The sequence below is a fragment of the Cervus canadensis genome, chromosome 27 (assembly GCF_019320065.1).
Source record: "Cervus canadensis isolate Bull #8, Minnesota chromosome 27, ASM1932006v1, whole genome shotgun sequence".
Taxonomy (NCBI): domain Eukaryota; kingdom Metazoa; phylum Chordata; class Mammalia; order Artiodactyla; family Cervidae; genus Cervus; species Cervus canadensis.
The window spans coordinates 38,273,176-38,298,194 of record NC_057412.1 but is presented as its reverse complement, the minus strand read 5'-3'; the positions used below and the strand labels follow the sequence as shown (position 1 = coordinate 38,298,194).

Below are 25,019 nucleotides of genomic sequence, written 5' to 3'. Positions count from 1 at the left end.
CTAGCCTATCTAAGAAACTCATGCTTACCTTCCCAGGCCTTGGGTTCCATTTCAGAGTTTGTCTGTCAACATTCTGAAATAATAAAAGTGGAAGAAGTGAGCCATGAGAAACATAAACAGAAAGATAGCTCACTTTCTTAGCAGTCACAAACCCCGTTTATTGCTTATTTGTTTAGTGACCATCACAAGGTGAACTGCTGGGTATTACAAGGGATAAAAAAGTGAGTACAAAGTGTCTCCGTCCTTAAGAAGCTTACAGTTTGGGAAGGAGAAAAGATGATCACATTTCCGTGACTCTTCTGCGAAGAGATGAGGTTAAACCCTCAGGTACAAAACAATCAGAATGTCAAGTTAAGGAAGTCAAGAGGAAAGGCACCAGCGTGGAGGTGAGGGGATGGCAGACAGAGGTTCCCAGGAGGCTTGTGGGAGGAAGTGGTATGGAGAAGACCTTGAAAAACAGGATTTCAGTAAGTGAAAAAATGTGGCAGGCTGGTGCAGGAGTAGTAAAGAAAGAAAAGAAGAGAACATCTTGAGACAAAGTACAGACATTTTAGAGGGTGTGTAACCCGAGCACAGAGACACCAGGCTGAACAAACAAAACTCGGGGACCTTGCAACACACAGTGAAGAGGTTGCACTTGACTTAACAGGCAGCAAGGAATCATTAAAGAAACATTTCTGCAAAGCCCAGCCTTTCTTTTAAAAGGACCCTGCCTTACAAGCAACTGGCTGGTATTCAAGTATTAGCACTTCCTACTAAGGGTATTCAAAGTAAAGATACAGCCCTTGGGAATCCTAAAGGAAGTTCCATGATCTTGGGACTGTCAGAAAGAAATGTCCCAGGTTCAGTAAACATTCAAATATTTCTAAGTTGAATAAAAGTGTAACTGAATTTCAAGACATTTTCCAGCTATAATGTTTTCATCTCCTTTTTCTCAAATTAGTCTGCTCGTTGCCCTGCTAAGTATGAACAAAAACAAGACCAAGTACAGTGAGACTGTTGTCAGGCAAACACTTAAAATACTTTAAATATTTAAAATATTTTTAAATATTGCAAAACCTTTTCATGAGACACAAGTTCAACGGAAAGTGACAATCTTTCTACATTCAATACCTTGAGAAATTCAAAATGTTTTCACGATTTAGTTTGAAGACTAGAAGTCAGCAAAGAACTGAGATTGTAACTTGCTTCTCTCTTATGCCTTTTAAATTCTGATGAAGCAATTTTGTTTTCTCAAGTGTAACAGTCCAATTAAAATACATGCAGTATGATACACTTCAACTAAAGAACAAAGTAACCTCTGGTATTTTTTTTAAACAATCTTTACACAATCTCAAAACACTGATTTTCCTAATAAGCTTTTAGGTCATTTCATGACCCAAAGCACTATTTCACTAATTAATAATCATAATAACTTACCTCTGTGAATGGACTTAATCGGCCAGGGGTGTCTTGAGTGTGGAAATACTTTGACACTGGTTCCTGAAAAATTCCACCGAATCTGGCTCCTTTTTCTGAGGAATGGGTTTTAGAGGTCTGCAAATACTGATGATAAGCACTCTTTAGAGAAGAATGTAGTTTGGAAGTAAGGTCAGATTTTTGCAGAAATGAGGCCTTTTCTGGCCACAGACCAATCTGCAGATTAGAGGTAGTAGGCTCATTTGACATCACATAGGAATTCTTAGAGACTCCAGTGCTTTCCTGGTCATCATCAGAGCAAAATGTAAGGGAAGAATCTGGCCGCTTGAAGGTAACAGCTTCCTGCCTTTGAGCTCTCAGACGTCCTTTATGCAGTGGCTCTTCCTCCTCTTCCTCCTCTTCCTCTTCTCCGCCCTCCTGTCTGTCACCTTCATCAAAATTCATCTTTAAACGCTCTGATACTGACTGGAGAAGCGATAATACAGAAGAGGGCTGGTTTGCATTCTCCCTTGATTTCGAGGCACCGTGACGACCAGGGGAGACCTCGCTGGACAGAATGTCCTCCTGAGAGCTGTCGTCCTCATAAATGGGAGACAAAGCCAAGGGATAGATCTTGTACCTTTTGGCCTCTACCGATAAGAAGGTTTCTGAACTGTCACTATCGAATGCCTCACCTAATCTGGCTTCCTTTTCAAAATGATGGACGAGGTCAGTTCTACTCTCAGACCTCTCACAGGTGACGACAGGCATGCTGTCGGGAGCGGTGCGAGGTATCAGGAGGGAATGTGTTCGTCTTACCTCGGCGGTCGTGTACTTGTCCTCATCTTGGAGGGGCTCCTCATACAAGATAGTAAAGGAAGAATTCTCTTGCTCCTCCTGAGAAACGAAGGCTAAGTTAAGTTCTTCCTTTTCGTCTCCATACTCTAGGTCTCTTGCTTTCTTATGAACTGCAGTAACAGATGTTTTCCTGTCCAGCCTTCCCATGGTACCCTCGGGTTGAAAGTCCGGCACTGCTAGGGCTGGGTAGCCTTCATAATCCTTGCTTAAGGTAGGCGATTCATAACCCCTGAAGTACGAGGCGAGTCTAATGTCACGCGCTATCAAGCCTGTCTTCGTTTCAGTAGGCTCTTTCTCCACTTCTCTGCCACTCCTGTCAGCATCCTCTTGGTATGCTTTTTCAGCCTCAGATATGGGAGATGTGGCCTCCACCTGTACAACGGGCATCTCCAGACCTGTTCCGTGTATTTTCTCAGAGCTGACTGCTGTGGGGAACACTCTGTGTTTCCTGATGGTCCCATCAGAATCTTCTGGGAATGTGCTTTCCATTTCTCTCTTAGAGGGTGTGGACAAAGTTTCCCCACTTGTCCCCTTCACATCCCCCTTACATATATCAGAAGAGACAGGTACTGCCTTCTGGGGTGCTTCTTTCATTTCTAACACAAAAGGAGGCATCATTTCAGTTTTCCGAATAACCCCTTCAGCATCATTTTGGTAACTGCTTTCCAAGTCTAATAAAGGTCCTTCAGTCTTTGCAGTGATCCCCTCACCATCTTTTCGGTAGACATTTACCACTTCTAATGTAAGGGACATCATCCCAGTTTTGTCCACCTTTCCTTCAGCATCTTTCTGGTAAATACTTTCCATTTCTAGTGTGGCAGGTATTGACTCAGGCTTTTCAGCAGTCCCCTCAATATCTTTTTGGTAGATACTGTCCATTTCTGACACAACCGATGTCATTCCTGTCTTACCAACATCCCCCTCAGCATGCTTTTGGTAAATACTTTCCATTTCTAATGTAACAGGTGTCACCTCAGTCTTTGCAATATCCCCTTCAGCATCCTTTTGGCAAATATTTTCCATTTCTAAAGTGGCAGGCAATCCCTCAGTTTTTTCAATATACCTCTCAGCATCCATTTGGTATGCTTCTCGCATTTTAGGAATTTCAGCTGTTGGCTCAGTTTCTGAGGTACTCAATTTGGCATCCTTTTTATGTGCTCTTCCCATTTCTGACACTGGGGGGACTGCCTCATATTTCATAATATTCAACTCGGCATCCTTCTTATTTGGTTTTCCCATTTCTAACATGGAAGGTATAAGCTCAATTTTTCCAATATTTACTTCAATGTCCTTGTGTATTTTCCCTACTTCTGACATTGCAAGGGGTGTGCTTTTGTTACCGTGTCCTGGCAAGCTTTTTTCAGATAAACATACAGAAGTATCAGACAAGCTGCTTTTAGATGTCCCAGGTACATGAATGTCATCATTTACAAATGGAGGCCATTTGAAATTTAAAACAAGAGTTCTTGTATCCTCTGTCTCAGGTTTGTGATTATCAACACACTCTGTCCCCATTTTCTCTTTAGAGTCCTCCTTGAGAAACGAGTGTGTTTTTGCCTTATCACCTAACCCTGTAAGGGGTATGTTTTCAGCTAGTAAAACAGTATCTGATTCCTGCAAATTTATACTATCAGACTGCCCATCTCTAGTTCCTGAAAAGGGGGATTTTTGGTAGAGAACAATTTCTCTTCCTCTTATTGACTCTCTGTCACTACCTAAGTTACTTACAGCAAAGAATCTACCTAATACTTTCTCACTGATTTCACATGTGCTTTGATTTATTGCCTGTTCTGACACCAAGAACTCTCTTACCATATCACACGGCTTAACACTATCACTATTCAGAATTTTTGAAGTATTAGCCTGAAGTTCAGAATCTGAGGAACCCTGAGCATCATTTGCTACAGTTTCTTGGGCTGAATAAATAATCTGATTGACTAACTCCCTAGCTCGGTCCTCTAACAACCAACATACATTCATTTTATCAGAATCAAAAAGGAGACTGTTCTCACCAACCACAGGTGAAACACAGGCCTTTTCTTCCCCTTGGACTTCAGGTATGTTTTCCACAGCCTGCTCTTCCAAATGCTCTGTGGGCTGGATCTCTGTCAGTGTTACTTCTGATGGGTTTTCCTCAGGGATATCTTCTTCCAGGGTACCTGGATTCATTATGCCGTCTATGGCTCTATCTTCCTGGCAGGTACCGACTGAGTGTTTGGATTTTAGCTCTTCCCTGACAGAATTAAAGGCCTCCCCAATCAATGTAGCAGCCTTTTTACAGAAATCACTCTCGAGGTCCAAAAGTTGGGCATGTGCTCTCCTCCTTGCTTCTACATGCTCAGCAGAGGCCTCAGAACACTGCTGGCTTGAGCTGTTAACTGACGCCGGGGTCCTAGCAACTGCTCCAGTTGCTGCTTCCAAGGGATTGTCAAATTGGGCAGCAGTTGGGAAATCAAGAGATACCATCCCAGTATGATCCCCCAAATGGCCCTGAAGTGGGGTGACTTCTGCCCCTGTGAGGACAGATGTTTCTGATTCCAAATAAGAGCTGTTAGGGTCCAGCAGGTTAGTTAAGGAGGCACCTTCATGTGGGACATCTATGGGAACTTTTACAGAACTAAAATTATTTGTGGGGTTATGTGAACTTCTAACCATGCTAACTTCAGGGTTACTGGAGGAGGAAGGCAGGCTGTGAGTACCACCTCTTAGGGAATGAGCATCCTCTTTCTTTCTGGGAGATGAGGTTCTCTTTTCTGATCTCAGCACAGAAGGATTAGGAAGGAAACTTGAATCCTCAGATGCAAAAGCCTCTTTTCCCAAACTGATACCAGAACCCAGAAAAGGTGACTTGGCTTTTGTGCTGTCGGTTTCTTGGGATTTGGGAGAAGTATTAGCTAAGCAGAGTTCTGAAAAATCAGAAATCTGTCTGCTCCCACAAGGAACTGAAGGTGGATGGATCACAGACGCCCTGGCTGCACAATTCTGTGCTATCTGCCTCGTAACTTTCTCATCATGAGCAGGAGGTGAAGTCTCAGGTCTGTTACTCTGGAGATGAGCAGGGAGAGAACCGAAGGCTCCCACCTCAGCTCCTTGTACACCCTGATATTCAGAGGCAGAAGGTGAAACCTCAGTTTGGCAACTCTCTTTAAGGCTGGCATCTAAATATTTCTCTTTCATCTCCTCATGATCCACTAACTGAAAAATTTTGTCCTGTTCAACTTCTAGGGAAGTCAATTCTGATAAAGCAGGATTTGCTGGCACCCCTGTGATTTCAAGTGGAGAAGAAATTTCATCCTGAGAAATGTCTCTGGGCTCTGTTTGGGAAACAGGGATCTCGGAGAGACTTAGAGTTTTTCCTCTGCCAGAATGTGACTCAACAGGAACATTGCTCTGACCACCAATGTCAGCTTCTGGTGACATTTCTGCAATGCTATCAGCTTTGGTTTCCAAGGAGAAAGAAGAATCAAGCTTGTCTGCAGTGTTCTCACTTGCTGCGGTGCTAGGTAGCACTGACTCTGCTTTCTCAGGGTCTTGAGATGAAGTGGAACTGTGTCCCCTGGAGAGGCTTGCGGGCTCAGAGCTCAAGTCCGCTGCAGGTATGTTGGTGTCACTGGCTTCGAGATCCAGTGGAAACTGGCAACTCTCCCTATCAGGAAGAACTTCCTTGGACTCAAGAGTTGCAGGTGCATGCTCAGAGTGGAGGCACGCAGGGAGACTCTTCTCGTCTGTGGCCTCCACGTGATTTGCCATATGTTCTGGTTGACACTGACAAGGCTGACTAGAGATGTCAACGTTGTTGACATCTCCAGTTTCAGCGAGCACAGAAGAACCTTCATTCTTTAAAATAGGGATGTCCTCCTGGCTCAGCATGCCGACTCTGGAAACACAGGTAGGGTGTGAAGCGCTGAAATCTGACTTTTTATGCCCAAGGCTGGGAGATGTCCTGGCATCGGGTGACGCTTTGGCTTGTTGAGGACTCTCAGAGTCAAGAAGGGATTCTGAAATGTGATTTCTGTTCAGTTCAAGATTCAGTTCAGGGGCTGTTTTATTTTCTAAGCGTGTTACAACGACTGATTCACTGGTGTGTTTTACAGAGGCAGCTTCCTTTTGATTCACCCTAAAGGGAGGCACTTTGCCGTGTGGCCTAACAAGGTTTGTGGCTTCTGTTAGTGACAGTGGGTCAGTATCTTTGTGTAATGACTCGATTCGATCTTCTGGAGCTTTTACCTGACTTGAAGTAGTGGGTTCCTCGACTGATGTGTTTCCTGTTTCTTGCTTGATCTCTGCAGAAGCCACATATTTCTGTGTGTCTTGGGCAGATGATCTGTTTCCAGCATTTACAAGTTCTGTGTCTGTTACAGCTTGTTTCTGGAAAGCCATGGGGCCGGTGTGATGGGCAGCCTGCTTTGATGAGTTCTCTACCGCTTGCTTGTCAGAACACTTACTCTCTGGCAACTGCGGAGCTTCATGCCTAATTGATTTATTTGGACTTGGCAAATCTGCACTTCCATGTGTGGTAGGGCCACTCCCATCAGATTTACTACAAGAGCAGTCAGAAATGGCAGGGTTCTCGGCCTGCCCTGGTGTCCCATCACTCATCACGGGGCTGGTTTGTTTCACCATAGTTCCTGGCATTGCTGTCCTCTGCAAGTCCGGACTGTGAAGAATTTTGCTGCTGTTACTTTCTGTAAACAATGCGGAACATCCCAAATTTCTGTCCATCTGAGAACCTGGTGCACAACTCAAATGGTGCTGTGAGTCAGAGTCTCCAGCAGCGGAGCTGGAGCTAGTCACAGAACAGGATGATCTACTTGTCTCGGGTCCCCCAGGAGAGGCTTTATTTAAAACACCCCCGGAAGAAGCCATGTTGGTCAACCCTTGGTTGTTTGTTGAATGGCTTTCTGTGCTGAGAGCTCTGTGGTTACAATCAGAGTCTTCTAACTGGCCTTCAGGCACTTGTCCTTTCACAGGTATGCCTGTGCTAGCTGACGACAGTAACAACACCATCCCAGCCTCCATCTCACTTCCGGGGCCACGACGTGTGCTTGTACTAGAGTCAGAACTTGCATTTTCTCTGTCTAAGGGATTCACGGTTTCCAACACTGTCTGCTGCTTCGAATACTTCTGAATTTGTCTGGGGCCTCGGTAGGTTGCATATGTTACTAGAGGCCTCTCTGATTTACCATCCATTTGTCTGCAAAAAGAACAGCATCAGAGTATCAGGAAAGGTAATTATGACACTTCATCACAGCAATTCCAGAAATCATGGCGAAGTGTATCTTTCAAATGCTCCTATTCTTAATATGTCTAAACTTGGGAAGGAAATTCTGGAATGTTTTAGTTCAGGCTGTCTGCATTAAGCATAATACAGATTTGACCAGCAGCACAGGAATGTCAAGCCAGCCTGAATGTGTGAGCTCCTCAGAACTGTCCCTTTCACTTGATTATGTCTGTCTCTCCCACAATGATTAATGGAGAGAACATGGGCTGACAAACCTAAGGTTTAGGCTCTAATAATAGTTTTGATCTCCAGTGAGTGCTTGACTAGAAGGAACCACATCACCTTCGTGCCTCATATTGGTATCTCATGGCTACATCACTGATTTCTGCACCACATCAGAGTATCATAGCAAGTTTCTCTCTTTACTTAGATGTGAATTTGGAACAGTTGCTTTTGGCACAGAGGCAGAGAAGTTGTAAAGAAAACACCTGGCAAGATGTCTAGCCTGCAGTAAGCATTCAGCATATATTTATGTCAATAAATGGCAAAACTGCCTTAAAAATCCTCTCCTGTTAAGCTCTTCAGAGATTCAATTAGCGTGTGTTGTGTTTAGTCACTCAGCTGTGTCTGATTCTTTGCAACCCCATGCACTGTAGCCTGCCAGGATCCTCTGTCCATATTCTCCAGGCAAGAATGCTGGAGTGGGTTGCCATGCTCCTTCAAGGGATCTTCCCAACCCAGGTTTCTTGCATTGCAGGCAGAGTCTTTACCATCTGAGCCACTAGGTCAGCATGAGTATTAAACCAGCTGGGCAAATGCAGAAATCAAAAAAGATTTCTAGCACCAATTCCTAACTTTTTCTCAGCCCTAGACTACAGTTCCTGATGTTCTCAGCAACCATTCTTCCGGAGAATCTGTCTCTGGGAGCTCTGATGCTATGCTATGCTCCGTTATGGTCTCTCATACACACCATTCTTTCCCCTTCTTCAATGCCAGCCCCAGACAGAAACTCATATCCTCCGAGACTCAGCTCCCAAGTTATTTCTAATGCAAACCCACCCCGGGACCTGTTTACTGTTACTAGAATGGGCAGTTAGCCTCTGATCTGTGGGTACAAATGGCCCTGAGCACAGACTTGCCATAAAAAGATCTATGCACCAATTTATTTCCCCACTGACCTAGTGACTGTTTGAAGACAGACACTATATCTTCATCATCTTTGTGTTTTTAAGTGCCCTACAAAAGACCTGACAAATGGTGTATGCTTAACAGCTTTGTGTGAATTAATGAATGGCTTAAGTAAAGCAATGATACTAAATGCTAAGCGATTTGTTTTCGACTTTCTTAATCGGACCCAAAAAAAGCTGATACAAAAGTGTTTTCAATTCTGCATACTAGTTACATTTTAGTGTATCAACTACAAAAATGTATGGTAGAAAAACCTGATGTATATTCTAACATTTTCAGGTTAAACATATAATTAACAAAACATTATAGAACTCATATGAATAACTAGGAAATCCAGTTATTCCAATAACTAAAAATGATGTTTTTTTCTCCCCAACTTTAAAGCAACACCATGAGGAATGATAGATTTGTCTGCATGATAACATACAAAGTAAACTTCTGAGATGTAAAATCTTCATCACCTGGCCCCTTACAAATTCTTTAATTTTAGCTGAAACGGTTTATTTCAACCTATATAACTGCTGGCCTCTAAAATCCTACCACACCACTATTGTACAAAATTTGTATTGGTTACATTCATTTATTTTTACTGTCCATTTTAAAACAGGTATAGGAGATGTGCAGAGAAAAGCTTTGCCTTGGAGAAGTGATTTCAGCTGCTGCAGGAGTCTCAGGCTAGACCAAAGACAGTTATGAAACAAACTTAAAATGCAGGATAAGGGGACCTGTCTAAGAGAAAAAGACATATAGGTAAATTTATGTCATTGGTAAAATCCTATTTCAAAATGCATAAATTATTCAGAAAGTGCAAGAGCTTTTCAAAACAATGTATCGAGATCCAAGTATGAAAAATGACAAGTTTTGTTTGATTTTTCTTTAAAAGTTTTTACATTTTATAATCAAAAATCTACGTTCAAGACTGTAATGTTTCCCCTCCACCCCAAAGATCTCCAAAAAGTACATGACGTCCAAAGAAACAGGCCACGAGAGAGAAGGATCCGAAGTTTACTCTTCATGTGTAGTAAAACTTAGGTTTTCTTACTACCAACACCATCCTAACCATTTTACTCTATATCAATCCAATCATGCAACTCTTGATCTAAAATAACTTCTATTAAAATAAACTACAGAGAAAAATCCACGCCAGGAAAATTTCAGTTCACTGTAAGAATGCCTCTTGGTAGTTTTGGAGTCCTTTGTAGGGGGGCGTTGGGGGAATAATTGTTTTCCATTTGGGGAGTTTTCTGGATAATTTCAATGGAAATGATTAAATTGATTTATATGAACTAGTTTAAATTTCCGACGAGATACTCTCCGGCAGCACCCTGTATGGAAATGTTACATGCTTGTAACTAAAATATGCACTCTTTATACTAAACAACTATACTGCCACTTCTAAAGCACTGAACATCAAAGTCGAAAGCTTAGCTTCACGTATTATAATTAGTCCCTGCAGGTACTGATGAGCCACGCTCACACTCTCAGGGGTTAGTCATGCCAACATAGTCTATTTTCTACTGTGTTCTTTCACAGGTTGTAGCTGAGTCTTCACAATTGAATAGTATTAAGAATGTAAAACTGTCCTTTGTTAAGTTTTTCCCTAATTAAGAAATAGGAACAAAACGGAAATGTCAAAAGTATATAACTTTACAAATAAGCTAAATACGGAAAATTAAAAAGGTTTTCACAAAATAAAGACTGTATTGTCATGTGTTATGTAATTGTGCATGGGATGTGTAGCTTTTCCTATAAAAGTAGAAGTATGTGATGCAAATAATACTAATAGAAAAGTGAAATATCTAAAAAATTCAAATATTTAAGGGAATAGACGTACAGATTGAAAATGTGAAAAGGTTTTTATGCATTTCAGCCCAAACATACCTACCTATCATGTGAAGGCTTACTAAGCCTCCGGGCACTACAAATGGTTGGGCTCTATCCTGGATAAATCCGATACATCTGATACTACAAAGGTTGACCAAAGACATGCATCATTCTTCAAAGAAAATTCTGTAAAAGCTGCCTGAAAATAATAGCGTTAGAACAAACATCTACCTAATTCACTTTTACCAAGTATGATTAAGCTACTTTTTTAGCATTAAGATTTATTTTCTTTCAAATTATATAGTTAAGAATATCTTCTCTCACAATAGGGAAGATTTTTAACTTTTCTATGTAAAGAAAAGCTGTAAAACCAGCAATTTTTATAAAAAATCACAATAAAGTTTTGACAGAAGAGTTTCTCATGATGATAGGAATCTGCTGAAAATGGAAGAATTATAGAACATTTTCAAGAATTTCAACCCAATAACAAAGTAGCTTCCTATACAAATTACACCAGAAAGCTGAGTTAAAGTGTGGAAAGCAATCTAAAAAAATGTTATCAAACAGGTTTACTTAAAGGCTTTAAGGATATTAACAATGCGTCTATATAGCCAACTATAGATAAAAACAATTACAACGCTGTTTATTATTTTTAATTAAGTGAAGATGAAATCATTTACAATGCTTTTTGATGAGGATTTTTTACAAACACACTTCAAATTATAGCTAATAACTTGTCTAAAACTTGAAAATTGTGTTAATAGTGATTAAAGTGATGTGATGTGAAAGTCATTCAGCCGTGTCTGACCCTTTGTGATCCCATGGATTATCCAGTCCATGGAAGTCACCAGGCCAGGTCACTGGAGTGGGTAGCCTTTCTCTTCTCCAGGGGATCTTCCCAACCCAGGGATCTCTAGTAATTTCAAAAGTATAGATTCAGTTTTAAATAAAGTTTTATATTTGAAACATGCTCATAAATGACTCAATGAACATAAATTTGAGCAAACTCTAGGAGATAGTGGAGGACAGAGAAGACTGGTGTGCTACAGTCTGCAGGGTTGCAAAGAGTTGGACAAGGTTGCAAAGAGCTAGACACAATTTAGCAACTGAACAACAATATGCTCTCAATAAAAATGAAATGTCCATGCTTTTAGCAAATTCATATCACAGAAATAAAACTTTAACCTTTAAAATGCAGATTCTCAAAATTATTAGTAAATATCTTCTCCAGATATATTACTGAAATAATGTCTAAAATCAGGTATAAGCAGACTGTAATTATACTGTCAAAATGCACTATTAACCAAAACAGTATTTGACTTTTATATAATAATTCCTAAACAAATTGACAGTTTTTAACAGACCATTACTAACACTATAAATAATTCTAATCCTGATAACCTGTAGGATTTCTGAAGCTGAGCTGGAGAAAGCCTGTGTCTCAGTCAAAATGGGGGCCCACTGGTCTTTCTCTTTCCTCTAAGAATCACTGTTCTTTGCTGAGGTGGTTCTGGTGAACTGCCTTAAGCAATTACTCTATCATCAAGGAGGGCTTTACTAAAAAGAAGAGGCACAGTATCCTCTTCCATTTTCTGTTGTCTAATGTCAAAGGAAATAAACCTGACCTACTAATCAAAGCCAAAGGAAAAAAAAAGAAAAACCACAAACCTTTGATTCTACCCAATTCCCATGTAACCTCAAAATATGCACCATTTTAAACTGCTTTAGAGACAAAAAGTCGCTCGGAGAGATTGTTAGATGGTTGGCGGGCCCCACTCCTAGAGACTCTGATTCAGTGGGTCTGAGTCAGATAACTTGCATTTCTAACGCTTCCCAGGTGATGCTGATCTAAGGACTGAACTTTGAACAGCACTGCTTTGGACAATCCTTTATTATGATGTACCCAAATGTAACCATTTGTCTGCTATTGGACATTTGTTACCAATGACGTGTTCCTACATATGTTTCAATAAACACCTTTGTATATCATTAGTAATAACTACAAGCTTCTTAAGGTTCCTGATACATGCAGCCCTCCACTCACAGCACTGTATATGAGCATTAGCAAGTCAACTCCAACTCCTATAGAGTATTATCACTTATTACTGTTATCAGTTTAGTAGGAGAAAAGTTCTCACTTTAGTTTGTATTTCCTTGATTGCTAATGAAAATAAATCTCTTCCTCACTTATCTGAATGACTTGTTTTTATTGTTTGCCCATTTTATTCTATTGGTGAGCTAACTAAAATGCTTGTCAGTTAAAGCATTCTCATTTGCCAATTTACTGTATTGCTTATGGTTTTGGACATAAGAGAGTTTGAAAATTGGAAGCAATTTTGTCTACTAACGTTCTCTTTCCAGATACTTTCCATTGCTATCATGCTTAGAAAACTGCTTCTCAGCAAAATAATCCACTCTTAGATGCTTTTAGCTTTGTATGTCTCTTAATCATTTTTATTCTAATTTTAATACAAAATGACATGAGTATCTAGTTTTTATTTTTTTCTCCCAATTGCTACCCAATTTCCTCAAGTTTTCCTTTCTACATGAATACATAATGCTGTCACATTTGAAGGCTCAAATCTCAAAATATACAAGGGTCTAGACTGTCTATTCTGTTCCATTTAAGCATCTAGCAAATATTACACCAGTATTATGACATCATTTCAATTAATGCGGTTTGATGGGCACATTTTAAGATCTGGCAGGGCAAGCCCCACCTCAGCATTCCTGATGGGCAAACCTGAATCCACGTGGGGTCTCAGTTCTCACAACCAGAAGATGGGTCTGTGCCTACACCTACCTTAAAAGCTTACTATGCGGAACTTGCTGAAAGCATACGCCTGCGGACACTTTGAAACTACAAAGTATCACACAGTTCTAAGTTGTCATCTATATCTGCCTACGGCATTGGTGAGATCTTTAAATAATAAAAATAATTCTCAAGTAGAGGTTAAATTAAAATCAATGAACCAGATCCTTACTAGCTATGAATGAATACTTACATGTTACACAAAATGTCTAATGCACTCTACATTGTTATAAACATTTTCTGGATAAAAAACATTTCTTCTAGCTCATTTGAATAAAAGAATAACAAGTTAGTGCCCATTTATTAATCAAAGAAAGAAAAAAGGGGTGGTGAAATGCTCCTTAAATTTGTGCAAGATTTGTTTCTGGGAGCTGTGAGAAAGGTTCAAAAGGCTACTTTTATAAATACAGTCAAACTTCTTCTCTTAATCCCTTTAATTGGATTCCACAAAGAAACAATATTGATAGAATGTGAACACCAATCACAGGACTATTTTTGTTCCCCAAACGCAGATGCTGAACACACTGCCGGTCTGACTACGGAAGAATTCAGACACCGGGAAACACTCCCATTTAAAGACGTCTTAAATCAGAAATAAATCTTGGGGGCTTCCTTGGTGTCTCAGTGGTAAAGAACCCGCCCGCCAATGCAGGAGACACTGGTTCCATCCCTGGTCCAGGAGGGAACACGTGCCGCGTGGCAGCTGAGCCCACGCGCGGCAACTCCCGAGCCCGTGCTCTCAGCCCACGCTCCGCAACGAGAGGAGACACCGCAAGGAGAGGTCCGTGCGCTGCAGCCAGAGAAAGCCTGCGTGCAGCTACACCACCCAGCGCAGGCAAAAACTGCTAAGTAAATAAAATTATTTTTAAAAAAGGAAGTACATCTTGTACTGTGACAAAAATAGATATTAGTACCCAAAAGATATTAGTACCCAAAAGATATTAGTACCACCCAAAAGATATTAGTACCACCCACTCAAAATAGTTCAAAAGACCCTGGATATGGTACACAGAATCATGTAATTTTTCACCTAGTAGCAGGGGCATAACAATATTTTTTCAAATCCCCATAATGAGTAGCAGCAGAACTAAGGCTAGGTCCAAAAGCTCAATTTTTCGGCTCAGTAAATTTTAAACTTACTTCAGCGAGTCACCGGTTTCCTGTTCACTGTCTTGTGTTGTATCCAAAGAAAAGGCATCTGAGAGTTCAGCTGAGCTGGACTCCTGCTCCTCTGCTGGAAGCGCCTGGGTTCTCAGGGAGCCATCAACACTTTCCCTTTGGCCCCCTTCCTCATGACAACTGGGATTTCGTAAGTCTTTCTCAGGTTTGTCATGTTCATCTTTGAAAGAAGACTGCTTGGCTTCACCAAGAGAAGATTTTCCTGAGATGTTGAATAAGTTACCTAGAAACTGGAAGAAGCTTTCTTTTGGCTGTTTATCGCTTTCTCCTGTTTTGGCCTCTGAAGTGGAACTGGAAAGGTCACTGGGCTTTTTGGAATCTTCCTGTGTTGGAAGAGTGATTAGCTGCTGGGCCTGGGTCCTTTTGTCCTCACTTTGTGGAATCTTGGAAAACAAAACAGAGAATATTAAGCATCATCATTTTAAAAACTGACACGGGCTGACTGCTAACCTCTTATGTGCCACTCTCTGTGCTAAGGGTCAGGGATATTTCTGTGAATGAGATGGATGGCTGCCACTCCTTAGGAGTTTACAACCTACTAAAGGGCACCGTCAGCACGGCGCTAACAGCATGATATGGTAAACGTCACAAAGGGAGAAGTACAGGCCACGTGGGAGCCCAGGGGTCACTAGTCCAGGTCTGGGGGCAGTCAGAGCGCAGGAGGTACCCTGGGGGGCGGGACGTGCCCTCGGAAGGAGACGCAGACAGGGCCAGAGGGATGCCTGTACATCCCCCTCTCTCTGCTTCCCCCACACCCCACTACCTTCCCCAGCCCACACATCCATCCTCTCTCCATGTCCAACGAGGAGTCAGCTTCTGATGTAAAATGACTCGAGGTAAGATCGTGAAATAAGAGTGAAAGGTAAGTTTGGAGGGATACGTAAAGGGGCACGTCATGGCAAACTGTCTGTGTATCCAAAGTTAGCCTTTATTATCACAGAACTCATAGACCGTATGCTCATGCGCTCCATACAGACAACACCTGAACAGACTTCATCATCTCTGCATTGTGTTATCCCCTGAAGCTACCACATGGTAGAAAACTTTCTCAAGAAGATGAGGACAGACAGCAGCACGGTCTATCACCCGAGATGGAAAGGCCACTATAAACTCCCGTGGTGTGCACGGGAGGCTATTTATGTCAAACCCACTCTCCCAGCTCACAGCACCCCGCCTCTCCCCTCCCTGCGAACGCGTCTCTGTTCCTGCCCTGGGAACCTGCTGCCCAGCTCGGGCAGCGAGGCTGGATGCTCTGTGATGGCCTAGATGGATGGGACGGGGCGGGGGAGGAAGGACGAGAGGGAGGGGACATAGGCATGTTAACACTTGGAGCTGATTCACTCCGTTGTACAGCAGAAACATGAGCTTATAAAGCAATTATACTCCAAATTAAAAAAAAAAAAAAACTTCATGGTAAAAGACAAAGCCCTGATATGTGCGTTAACGCAGAGGGTGGGCAGCACCAGGAATTCTTGCAGACGCTGACACTTTCAGGAGTGAGTTTTACCTGCTCATAATTAACCTACTAGTGAAGCACTGGAGAAGGAAATGGCAGCCCACTCCAGTGTTCTTGCCTAGAGGATCCCGTGGACAGAGGAGCCTGCTGGGCTGCTGTCCATTGGGTCGCACAGAGTCGGACATGACTGAAGCGACTCAGCATGCATGCATGTATTGGAGGAGAAAATGGCAACCCACTCCAGTGTTCTTGCCTGGAGAATCCCAGGGACAGAGCAGCCTGGTGGGCTCCCCGTCCACGGGGTCACACAGAGTCGGACACGACTGAAGGGACTCAGCAGCAGCGGAGCGCACTCCCGCTCACGTGTACACCTGCGGCCGCGCTCTCTCCTGCCTAAAGCGCCCCAGCTTCAGGCAGAGGGGCCAAGTCAGCCTGCCTTCCCAACATGCTCACTCACCTACTTGTACGAGGAATGCCGTCTGATACTATCTGTCAGATGTCACACTCGCTGGTCCTCACAGAAGGAAAGCTGGAGTGTGAGTCAGAAAAATATCAGCGTGCCCAGGTGAAACCGCCTCAGGCCACGGCAGGTTCACAGGAAGAAGTTTTGTAAGAGGCTGATCTTCAAGAAGGCAAGAACATCCGAATGTCATTTGTTCACCTCCTTCCTTGTTTTAATCCAAATTCAAAACAGCTTAAAGGAGTGTTCCACTAACCACTAATAATACTTGGCATATGAATGGTTGTGGAATGTTTAGAACCCATTAGCCTAGGAAATTAATTTCAAGTGAACCATATTGCAAGGTCTGTTCCAACTTTAGGAGTCAGGACTATTTTTGAATAAACACATTAGCATTTTTCTATGTGTTAGGTCCTTAATATAACTTGTGAGCCTTTTACATTTAGAATACCACCAGCCTTCTAGAGTCAAAGTCTCACCTTTTACTGGTTTCAACTGCAACTCAATCCCACGTATCTCCACCTCATCCACCCAGCCTTCTGCTCTTTATGGGAGCCTGCTCTATAAATGAACTGCGCACTCTCCTCGTGTCAACAGCTACATAGTCTCTCAATATGACAGCAGAAAATATGCTAGATGACATTTTGAAAGTGATCATGTGTTATTTTTTTTTTTTGTCCTTTACTCCATTTACTCTGTTGTAATGGCCAGCCACAATGCTTAAGTGAACTGTAGGCTACTCACTAAAATAACACCAATATTTTTAAAATGCATACAGATTCACAAGAGGGTTTTATAAAATTGGGGCAGCGTTGTTTTGTTTTTTTTTTTTAAGGAAAACAATATAATGATTACGTTTTTGACATCAACAAAACCAAGACAAAAAACTATAAAATCAAAAATACTATTTATCTCACTGCCTCAATTATTTTTACTTACTTGACAATTCCTTTCAAAATATAATGGACTGCTTCCAACAGTATGGTACTGGCACAAAAACGGAAGTACAGACCAATGGAACAAGACAGAAAGCCCAAAGATAATCCACACACATATGGGCACCTGATCTTTCACAAAGGAGGCAAGAATACACAGTGGGAAAAGATAATCTCTCTTCAATAAGCGGTGCTGGAAGAACTGGACAGCTACATGTAAAAGAAGGAAATTAGAACACTCCCTAACACCATACACAAAGATAAACTCAAAATGGATTAAAGACATAAATGTAAGACCAGAAACTATAAAACTTGTAGAAGAAAACATAGGCAGAACACTGTATGACATAAATCATAGCAATATCCTTTACGACCCACCTCCTGGAATAAGGGGAAAAAAAAAATAAAAACAAAAATAAATAAGTGGGACCTAATTAAACTTAAAAGCTTTTGCACAGCAAAGTAAACTATAAACAAGGTGAAAAGACACCCTCAGAAGGGAGAAAATAATACCAAATGAAATAACTAACAAAGGATTAATTTCCAAAATGTATAAGCAGCTCATACAACTCAATACCAGAAAAACAAGCAACCCGATCAAAAAGTGGGCAAAAGACCTAAACAGACAATTCTCCAAAGAAGACATACGAGGGCTAATAAACACACAAAGAGATGAGATACCTCATCAGTATCATCCTTCTAGATTCCATATATATGTGTTAATATACAACACAGACATAGAGAACAGACTTATGGACAAGGGACGGGGAGAAGAGGGAGATGGTGAGATGAATGGAGAGAGCAGCATGGAGGCATATACACTAACATATGTAAATAGACAGCCAGTGGGGATCTGCTGTTTGTGACTCAGGGGACTCAGACTGGGGCTCTGTAATAACCTAGAGGGGTGGGGATGGGCAGGAGGTGGGAGGGAGATTTAAGAGGGAGGGGACTAATGTACATCTACAGTTAACTCATGTTGATGTGTGACAGAAATCAAACCAATATTGTAAAACAATCATCAATCGATTTAAAAAATTAAAAAAATATATAATGGACTGTTTCCTAAGCAAGGAAAATATATTTTGCTAAACTAGTGAATGCCTTCACATTTAACCTTTTTAGAGTGATATATATAAATTTTTTTAAAAAATCACTTAATTCTCCTTCCTTTCAATAATCACTTCTTTGCTATCCCAGAATCCCTGTATCTTAAATGTAATAAGAGCATTTTCTCAGTTTCCTAGAATTTATTCATTGCTTAATTTTTGCCTAATAATCCTATGAGAAATTTGTGTCAGTAATTAAAATACCTTCAACATACAACAACAAGAAAAGTATTTAGAGACCAAAATTAGCAGGAAAGGGCACTGTTATTAACATGACAAACCGTGTATTTATATAACTACATACGAAAAGTCTGGTATAAAATAACTGCTCTTAAGCCCTCAGCCTAGACAGCAATGGAGTTCAGCCTGCCACAAGCTAATGCCAATGTCACCTGCCAACTGGACGGTCTGCCACTGATCCAACAAGTGAGAATCAGAATGAAAACACTCAGGATTCAAGCAAACACTAATAAAACATTGATTCCAGTTGTCCTCAAAGATGGTGGTACTCTGCATGTAACATACAAAGGCTACTTATGAAGGCATATGTATTTTGGGGAATTTAATTTTTTTCCCCTACATACTCAATATTAATACAGTGTGCTTAGGTCCAAATTCATCTGTCTGTCTGTCTATCCTCTTTGCTATGTGCCCCAAACAGGGACACACAGGAAAGCATCAGGTACAGTGATTAATAAGACTTAGTTGTGGATTCAAGGAGCTGACACTCTAGCAAGATACTCATCATTACATCACCATGTGGAGCACAGGAGAGCTATGTACACAATGGGTTGGTCAGTCAGGTCCGACTCTTTGCGACCCCAAGGACTGAAGCACGCCAAGCTTCCCTGTCCATCACCAACTCTTGGAGCTTCCTCAAACTCAAGTCCGTCGAGTATATGATGCCATCCTCTCTCATCCCCTTCTCCACCTATCTTCAATCTTTCCTAGCATCAGGGTCTTTTCCAATGAGTCAGTTCTTTACATCAGGTGAACAAACTATTGGAGTTTCAGCTTCAACATCGGTCCTTCCAAAGTATATTCAGGACTGATTTCCTTTAGGATTGACTGGTTGGATCTCCTTGCAGTCCAAGGGACTCTCAAGAGCTTCTCCAACACCACAGTTCAGAAGCATCAATTCTTTGATGCTCAGCTTTCTTTATAGTCCAACTCTCACATCCATACATGACTACTGGAAAAACCATAGCTTTTACTAGACAGACTTTTGTTGGCAAAGTGATGTCTCTGCTTTTTAATGTGATGTCTAGGTTGGTCATAGCTTTTCTTCCAAGGAGCAAGCATCTTTTAATTTCATGGCTGCAGTCACCACTTGCAGTGATTTGGAGCCAAAAAATACAAAGGCTCTCATTGTTTTCACTGTCTCCCCATCTATTTGCCATGAAGTGAGGGGACCAGATGACACGATCTTAATTTTCTGAACATTGAGTTTTAAGCCAACTGTTTTGCTCTTGTCTTTAACTTTCATCAAGAGGCTCTTTAATTCTTCTTCGCTTTCTGCCGTAAGGGTGGTGTCATCTGCATATCTGAGGTTATTGACATTTCTCCCAGCAATCTTGATTCCAGCTTGTGCTTCATCCATCCCAGCATTTCGCATGATATACTCTGCATATAAGTCATACAACCTTGATGTACTCCTTTCCCTATTTGGAACCAGTCTGTTGTTCCATGTCCAATTCTAACTGTTGCTTCTTCACCTGCATACAGATTTCTCAGGAGGCAGGTAAGGTGGTCTGGTATTCCCATCTCTTTCGGAATTTTCCAGAGTTTGTTGTGATCCACACAGTCAAAGGCTTTGGCATAGTCATTAAAGCAGAAATAGATGTTTTTCAAGAACTCTCTTCCCTTTTCAGTGATCCAACGGATATTGGTGCTTAAGATCCCTTGGAGAAGGGAATGGCTACCCATGCCAGTATTCCTGCCTGGAGAATTCCATGGACAGAGGAACCTGGTAGGCTATAGTCCATGGGGTTCCAAAGAGTTGGACATACGGGAGGATCCACTGCAGAGAGGAGCTAACATTTGTGCTTGCTCCTGAAGGGCGAGAAGAGTTTTTGAGACAAGGCGGAGCATGCGTCGAGCACACGGAGTGTGAAGTAAGTTTATTTTGGCAAGGGTGTCGCTGAAGAACACTCAGGCACAGAGAAGGGGGAATGAGGTCGATAAGATGACCAACTAGAAGTGGAGGATGAGGGATAACAAAGCCATAGATAACTAAGTTTTCTAAATGGGGAGACTAAGTAGTTAAGCCAAAAATGGACAAGGAAAACAGAAGGCAAGAGCCTTTGTGGGGGTTGGGGGAGGTGAGGCAACAAAGTAAATGTCAGACATATTGAATCTGTGGTCCCCGGTGAAGCAGTCAGAGCCCAGTTAAGAATGTGATTTGGTGATACACAGCATGTTCAGGGGAAAGAAGGACTCACAAAAAAGCATTGGGGGAAAAAAAGGATTAAAAGGCAGGCACAAAGAAGGAAAACAATCAGTGAAAGAGATGGGGAAGGCCAAAACCGGAACAGTCATCCCAGCAGACATTTCCAAAAGCAAAGGGGAGCAAATGGCAAATGGCACTGGGAGGTCAAGGAAGATGAGGACGGTGCTTCTCACTGTTCTTCAGAAACATGAGGCCCACTCATACCTCAGGAACTGTGCATTCACTCTTCTCTCTGCTAGCATTTTCTTCCCCCACAGAGCTATCGACTCACACCCCCTCACCGCCCTCAGACCTTTACTTAACTGTCATCCCTTCATTGTAAGTTTCCCCAGTCACTCAGTCTAAAACAGTCAACTTCTGCACTCTGAAACTGCCTGCATCTCTTCTCTGCCTTATTTTTCTCCTATGTATTTGCTAGTATCAAGTACACATTTCACACACACACATTATGTGATATGTTTCTTCCTCTAGAAAGTAAAAGCCACAAGGACAGGTTTATTTGTCTGTTTTATTCATTGCTGTTATGTTTAGCATCTTGAAATGTGCCTGACAATAAGAGGTGCTTAAATACTTGCTGGATTAATAAACAAAGGAACTGAAGACCATAGGGAATCCCTAGGAATGCAGGAGAAATAGTCAAAACAGCTCAGGAATTCTTGAGTACAGCCCTAAACTCAAGGTGTTAAACAGTGGACACATAGCAAGGAAACAGGAACACTTGGTAAATAGAGAGCAACACTTCTGAGAGATTTTTTTTAACTAGAAAAAGCAGGGGGAAAGGTGGCAGTTTAAGGTCCAAGACAGAAGAAATGGCTTTTTGTTCCTGATTTATGGAGCAGCTGTATACCTGATGGGGAGGGAGTAACTGCTGAACAAGATAAGGATGACAGGTTCAAGAAAGAAAAGCAGAAGGTGATGAGATGAAGAGTACAGTCCCTAATATGTCTAAAAAAAGGGGAAGCATAAGCCTCAGAGCATAGTAGGAATACTTCCTCTTACAACCACAGTGATAAGGAAGCAGCTAAAGCCTGAGCAATTCTGTAAGGGGGAGAAGATGATGAGCAAGGTCGAATACGTGGCTCTGACCTCAGAAGTGAGAGGAGAGACGCTTAGCTGAAGGAGGGATGCAGAGGTGGAGCTGGGATCTGAGCTCCCCAGATAGAGACGACTTGGAAGAGCGTTTGGGGGAATGCAGCCAGGGGCTGTGACCAGGTGTACCAAGGAGCAGTCAGGGCCAATGTCAATGTCAAGGTATTCATTCTTCTCTAAGTGATGAACGGCAAGATACTGCCCTGTGCTTTGATGCAACTGTGAAAAGCAAAACAAAACAAAACAAAACAAAACCCAACAGTCCTGCTGTCATAGAGTGTACATTCCAGTGATGTCAGAACTTGTTTTCAGGTCTAATGGGCATGAGTATGTCACCTCCTTTGGTAGTCTCTAACAAGTGGCAGGTATTGTCCCCACATGATGAATGGCACAGCGAACAAGGTCAAGATGGTCAAGGGATAGGGAGTGTCAGCCAAGCGCCTGTTGAGTGAGGAACAGTGAAGAGCCACATGACCCCTCCTTCAGAGTCTCCGGCACATGGGTTGGTCATCCCTTCTTCCTTCTCCCTCAGGCTCTGCCTTCATCGTGCATAGCAGGTGTGATTCTTACGACACCTTGAGCCCCGGTTCCTTAGCACCCTCAACTCCGATGACCTCCACTTCTGCTGGGCCTTACTGTCTGGCTAACCCTGACCCTTGTCTTTACCCATACGCACCCAGCCTGTGGATCTTGATCTCCGGCATTCCCGAAGTGTTCACACCCGCTCATCTTTTCAGCTCTCTTACCCCACTGTGCCAGGTGCATCAGTCCTTCTGCGTCATCACAGCTTCTGGCCTCTCTTGTTCTGTCTCAGTTCCCAGAAATTTTCATATCTTTTCTATCCAGTGATCAAATATGGCTAACACACTCAAAGCTTCTTTTGTTTGTTCTTTGGTCATCCCCACCACCCAAAATTCTGGTTTTATCTTTTCCACAAGCAACTATGTCTTGCTTTAAAAATCCATGGGGATACACACAGCTAAGTGGATGTGGTCGGCCAACAATTCACGATTTACAGTTTCTGCTGGAAATCAGTCTGCACCCTCCCCATTTCCCATGGAAGCTATTTCAAACCTTTACCACATCCCTTAAGTCATGCCCCCTCCACCATCTCATCCCTTGCTGAGCAGAGGACCCTACCTTCCACTTCACAGAGATGCTCTCTCATAGTCCTGCCCCCAGCCCTCCTCTATCTGCATCACAGCGGCAGCATCAGTCCCGCCTCCTTCATTCGCCCTCGCAATGCAGGGAGGACAACTCCTCCTCCAAGGATCCACCAGGGCACCACTTCACCGTGCTTGACGTCTTCTAAACAGCCCCCTCACTTCCTCATCTGCCCCTGTCCATAAGCCCACCATTCAAAGTTTAAGTCCAGGGAAAGACTTCTCCTTTCTTCACTACCAACCTCATTGACAGAAGTCACCAGCTGTCATCATCTTCTTTCCATTTCCTCTCAGTGACTCTTTAGCCCCAGCAATCTGGCTTCAGAGACACTTTCACACTTGTTAATTCAATGTACTTTTTCTGCTCTGATCTGATGTGGTATGTCTACAGGAGGTGAGACTGGATCTGATCCTGAAAACCAATCTCCCTTTGGCTCCCGTGACATCACCCTGACGTTTCCCTTCTTCTCTCAACATTCTTTCTGCCTCCTTCTAGTTCACATCCTTCTAAGCCATCCTTTCTTTACATAGCACGTTTTTCCAGCTTCCAGCCCAGGGCTGCTTTACCTTCATGATCTTCTTAAGAGTTCTCATTTCTTACCGATCGATCTGATGATTCCCAGAAGTGTATTCTCAACTCAGACTGAATATCCAATCATCAGCTAGCCACCTGAACACTTCACTGGAACTTCCAACTCAGCACATCCAAACTGAACTTGACCATGCTGTGTCTGCATTCTTGCCCATCTTCTGTAAACTGTAACATTCCCAAGTGTTAAACAGTCAATGAAACGCCAGGACACCGTGACCTCGCCCCGAGAACGCTGCTGGCGGTGAGTGACTTAACCTGTGTCCCTGCTTCCATTCCTAAAGTTCCCCAGTCTGCTCTCCACACAAAAGCCACGGCAATGCTTCAGATTTCAAATCTGATCATCCCTAAAGGGCTCGCATGCCTGGGCACCCTTGTCAGGATAAAATCCAGACCTCCGAGCGTGGCAGTCAGGGTTCTCATGGACCGAGCTTCCATGTGCCTCCTTGATCCCATCTCTTGTCACTTGTAACGCCTACAGGGCCTGATGTCACCGTGTGTGTTCTCAGAGAGTCTTGAGACCTATTTTCTCCTCTTCTCCCCTCTTGCTTGCTCTCACCATGGGTACGTCTTTGCACAACACGATTATCACTGCTGACGCCATTGACCCCTTGCCCGCTTTGCCTGGGAAATTACAACAACTCAAGGTTCTCAGAATGGAGACTGCCCACACACAACATATACATGTGCATGTGTGTGCATGTGTGTGTTCTTCCAATAAACAAAATCACCACAAGGGGAAGGCAAACAACGTCATGCTTTCATCACGAGGAGGACTATTACCTGGGTTACTAATGGTTACCCAAATTGGGCATTTATAAACTAAAACCAGCTGCCTACTAGAGAATTCTAGTTAGTTTTCTCCTAAGATATCTGGCCACAACACACTGCTTGGCAGAATCGTTCTCTGATGTCAAGGCTGAGTAATTGGTGGCACCTTTTGGCAGGACTTTTGGTTCCCTGGTGGCTCAGACGGTAAAGAATCTGCCTGCAATACGGGAGACCTGGGTTGGATCCCTGGGTTGGGACGATCCCCTGGAGGAGGGGAACGGCTATCCACTCCAGTATTCTGGCCTGGAGAAATCCACGGACAGAGGTGCCTGGCAGGCCACGGTCCATGAGGTCACAGAGTCGACATAACTTTCACTTTTTTTGGCAGGACAGGGAATATGGGAACAGAAGGAAATTAGGATAAAATACACTGAATTCAACTTTGAGTCAAATCTCATACCCAGTGACATTCGTAGGAAAGGCCCATCAAGGAACCAGCTCCATCGCCCTGAAGCTCA

At 42.5% G+C, this 25,019-nt stretch overlaps 1 protein-coding gene across 1 annotated transcript in view; it reads right to left on the bottom strand.

Moving 5' to 3' along the window:
- CRYBG3 (crystallin beta-gamma domain containing 3) overlaps positions 1-25,019 on the bottom strand; it is a 123,473-nt gene that overhangs the window by 64,979 nt on the left and 33,475 nt on the right. The window contains exons 3-5 of the mRNA XM_043448664.1: positions 14,442-14,863; positions 1,420-7,450; positions 29-73 (exon numbers count right to left, since the gene is read on the bottom strand). Coding sequence (XP_043304599.1) covers positions 29-73; positions 1,420-7,450; positions 14,442-14,863 — 6,498 coding nt within the window. The remainder of the gene's footprint in view (positions 1-28; positions 74-1,419; positions 7,451-14,441; positions 14,864-25,019) is intronic.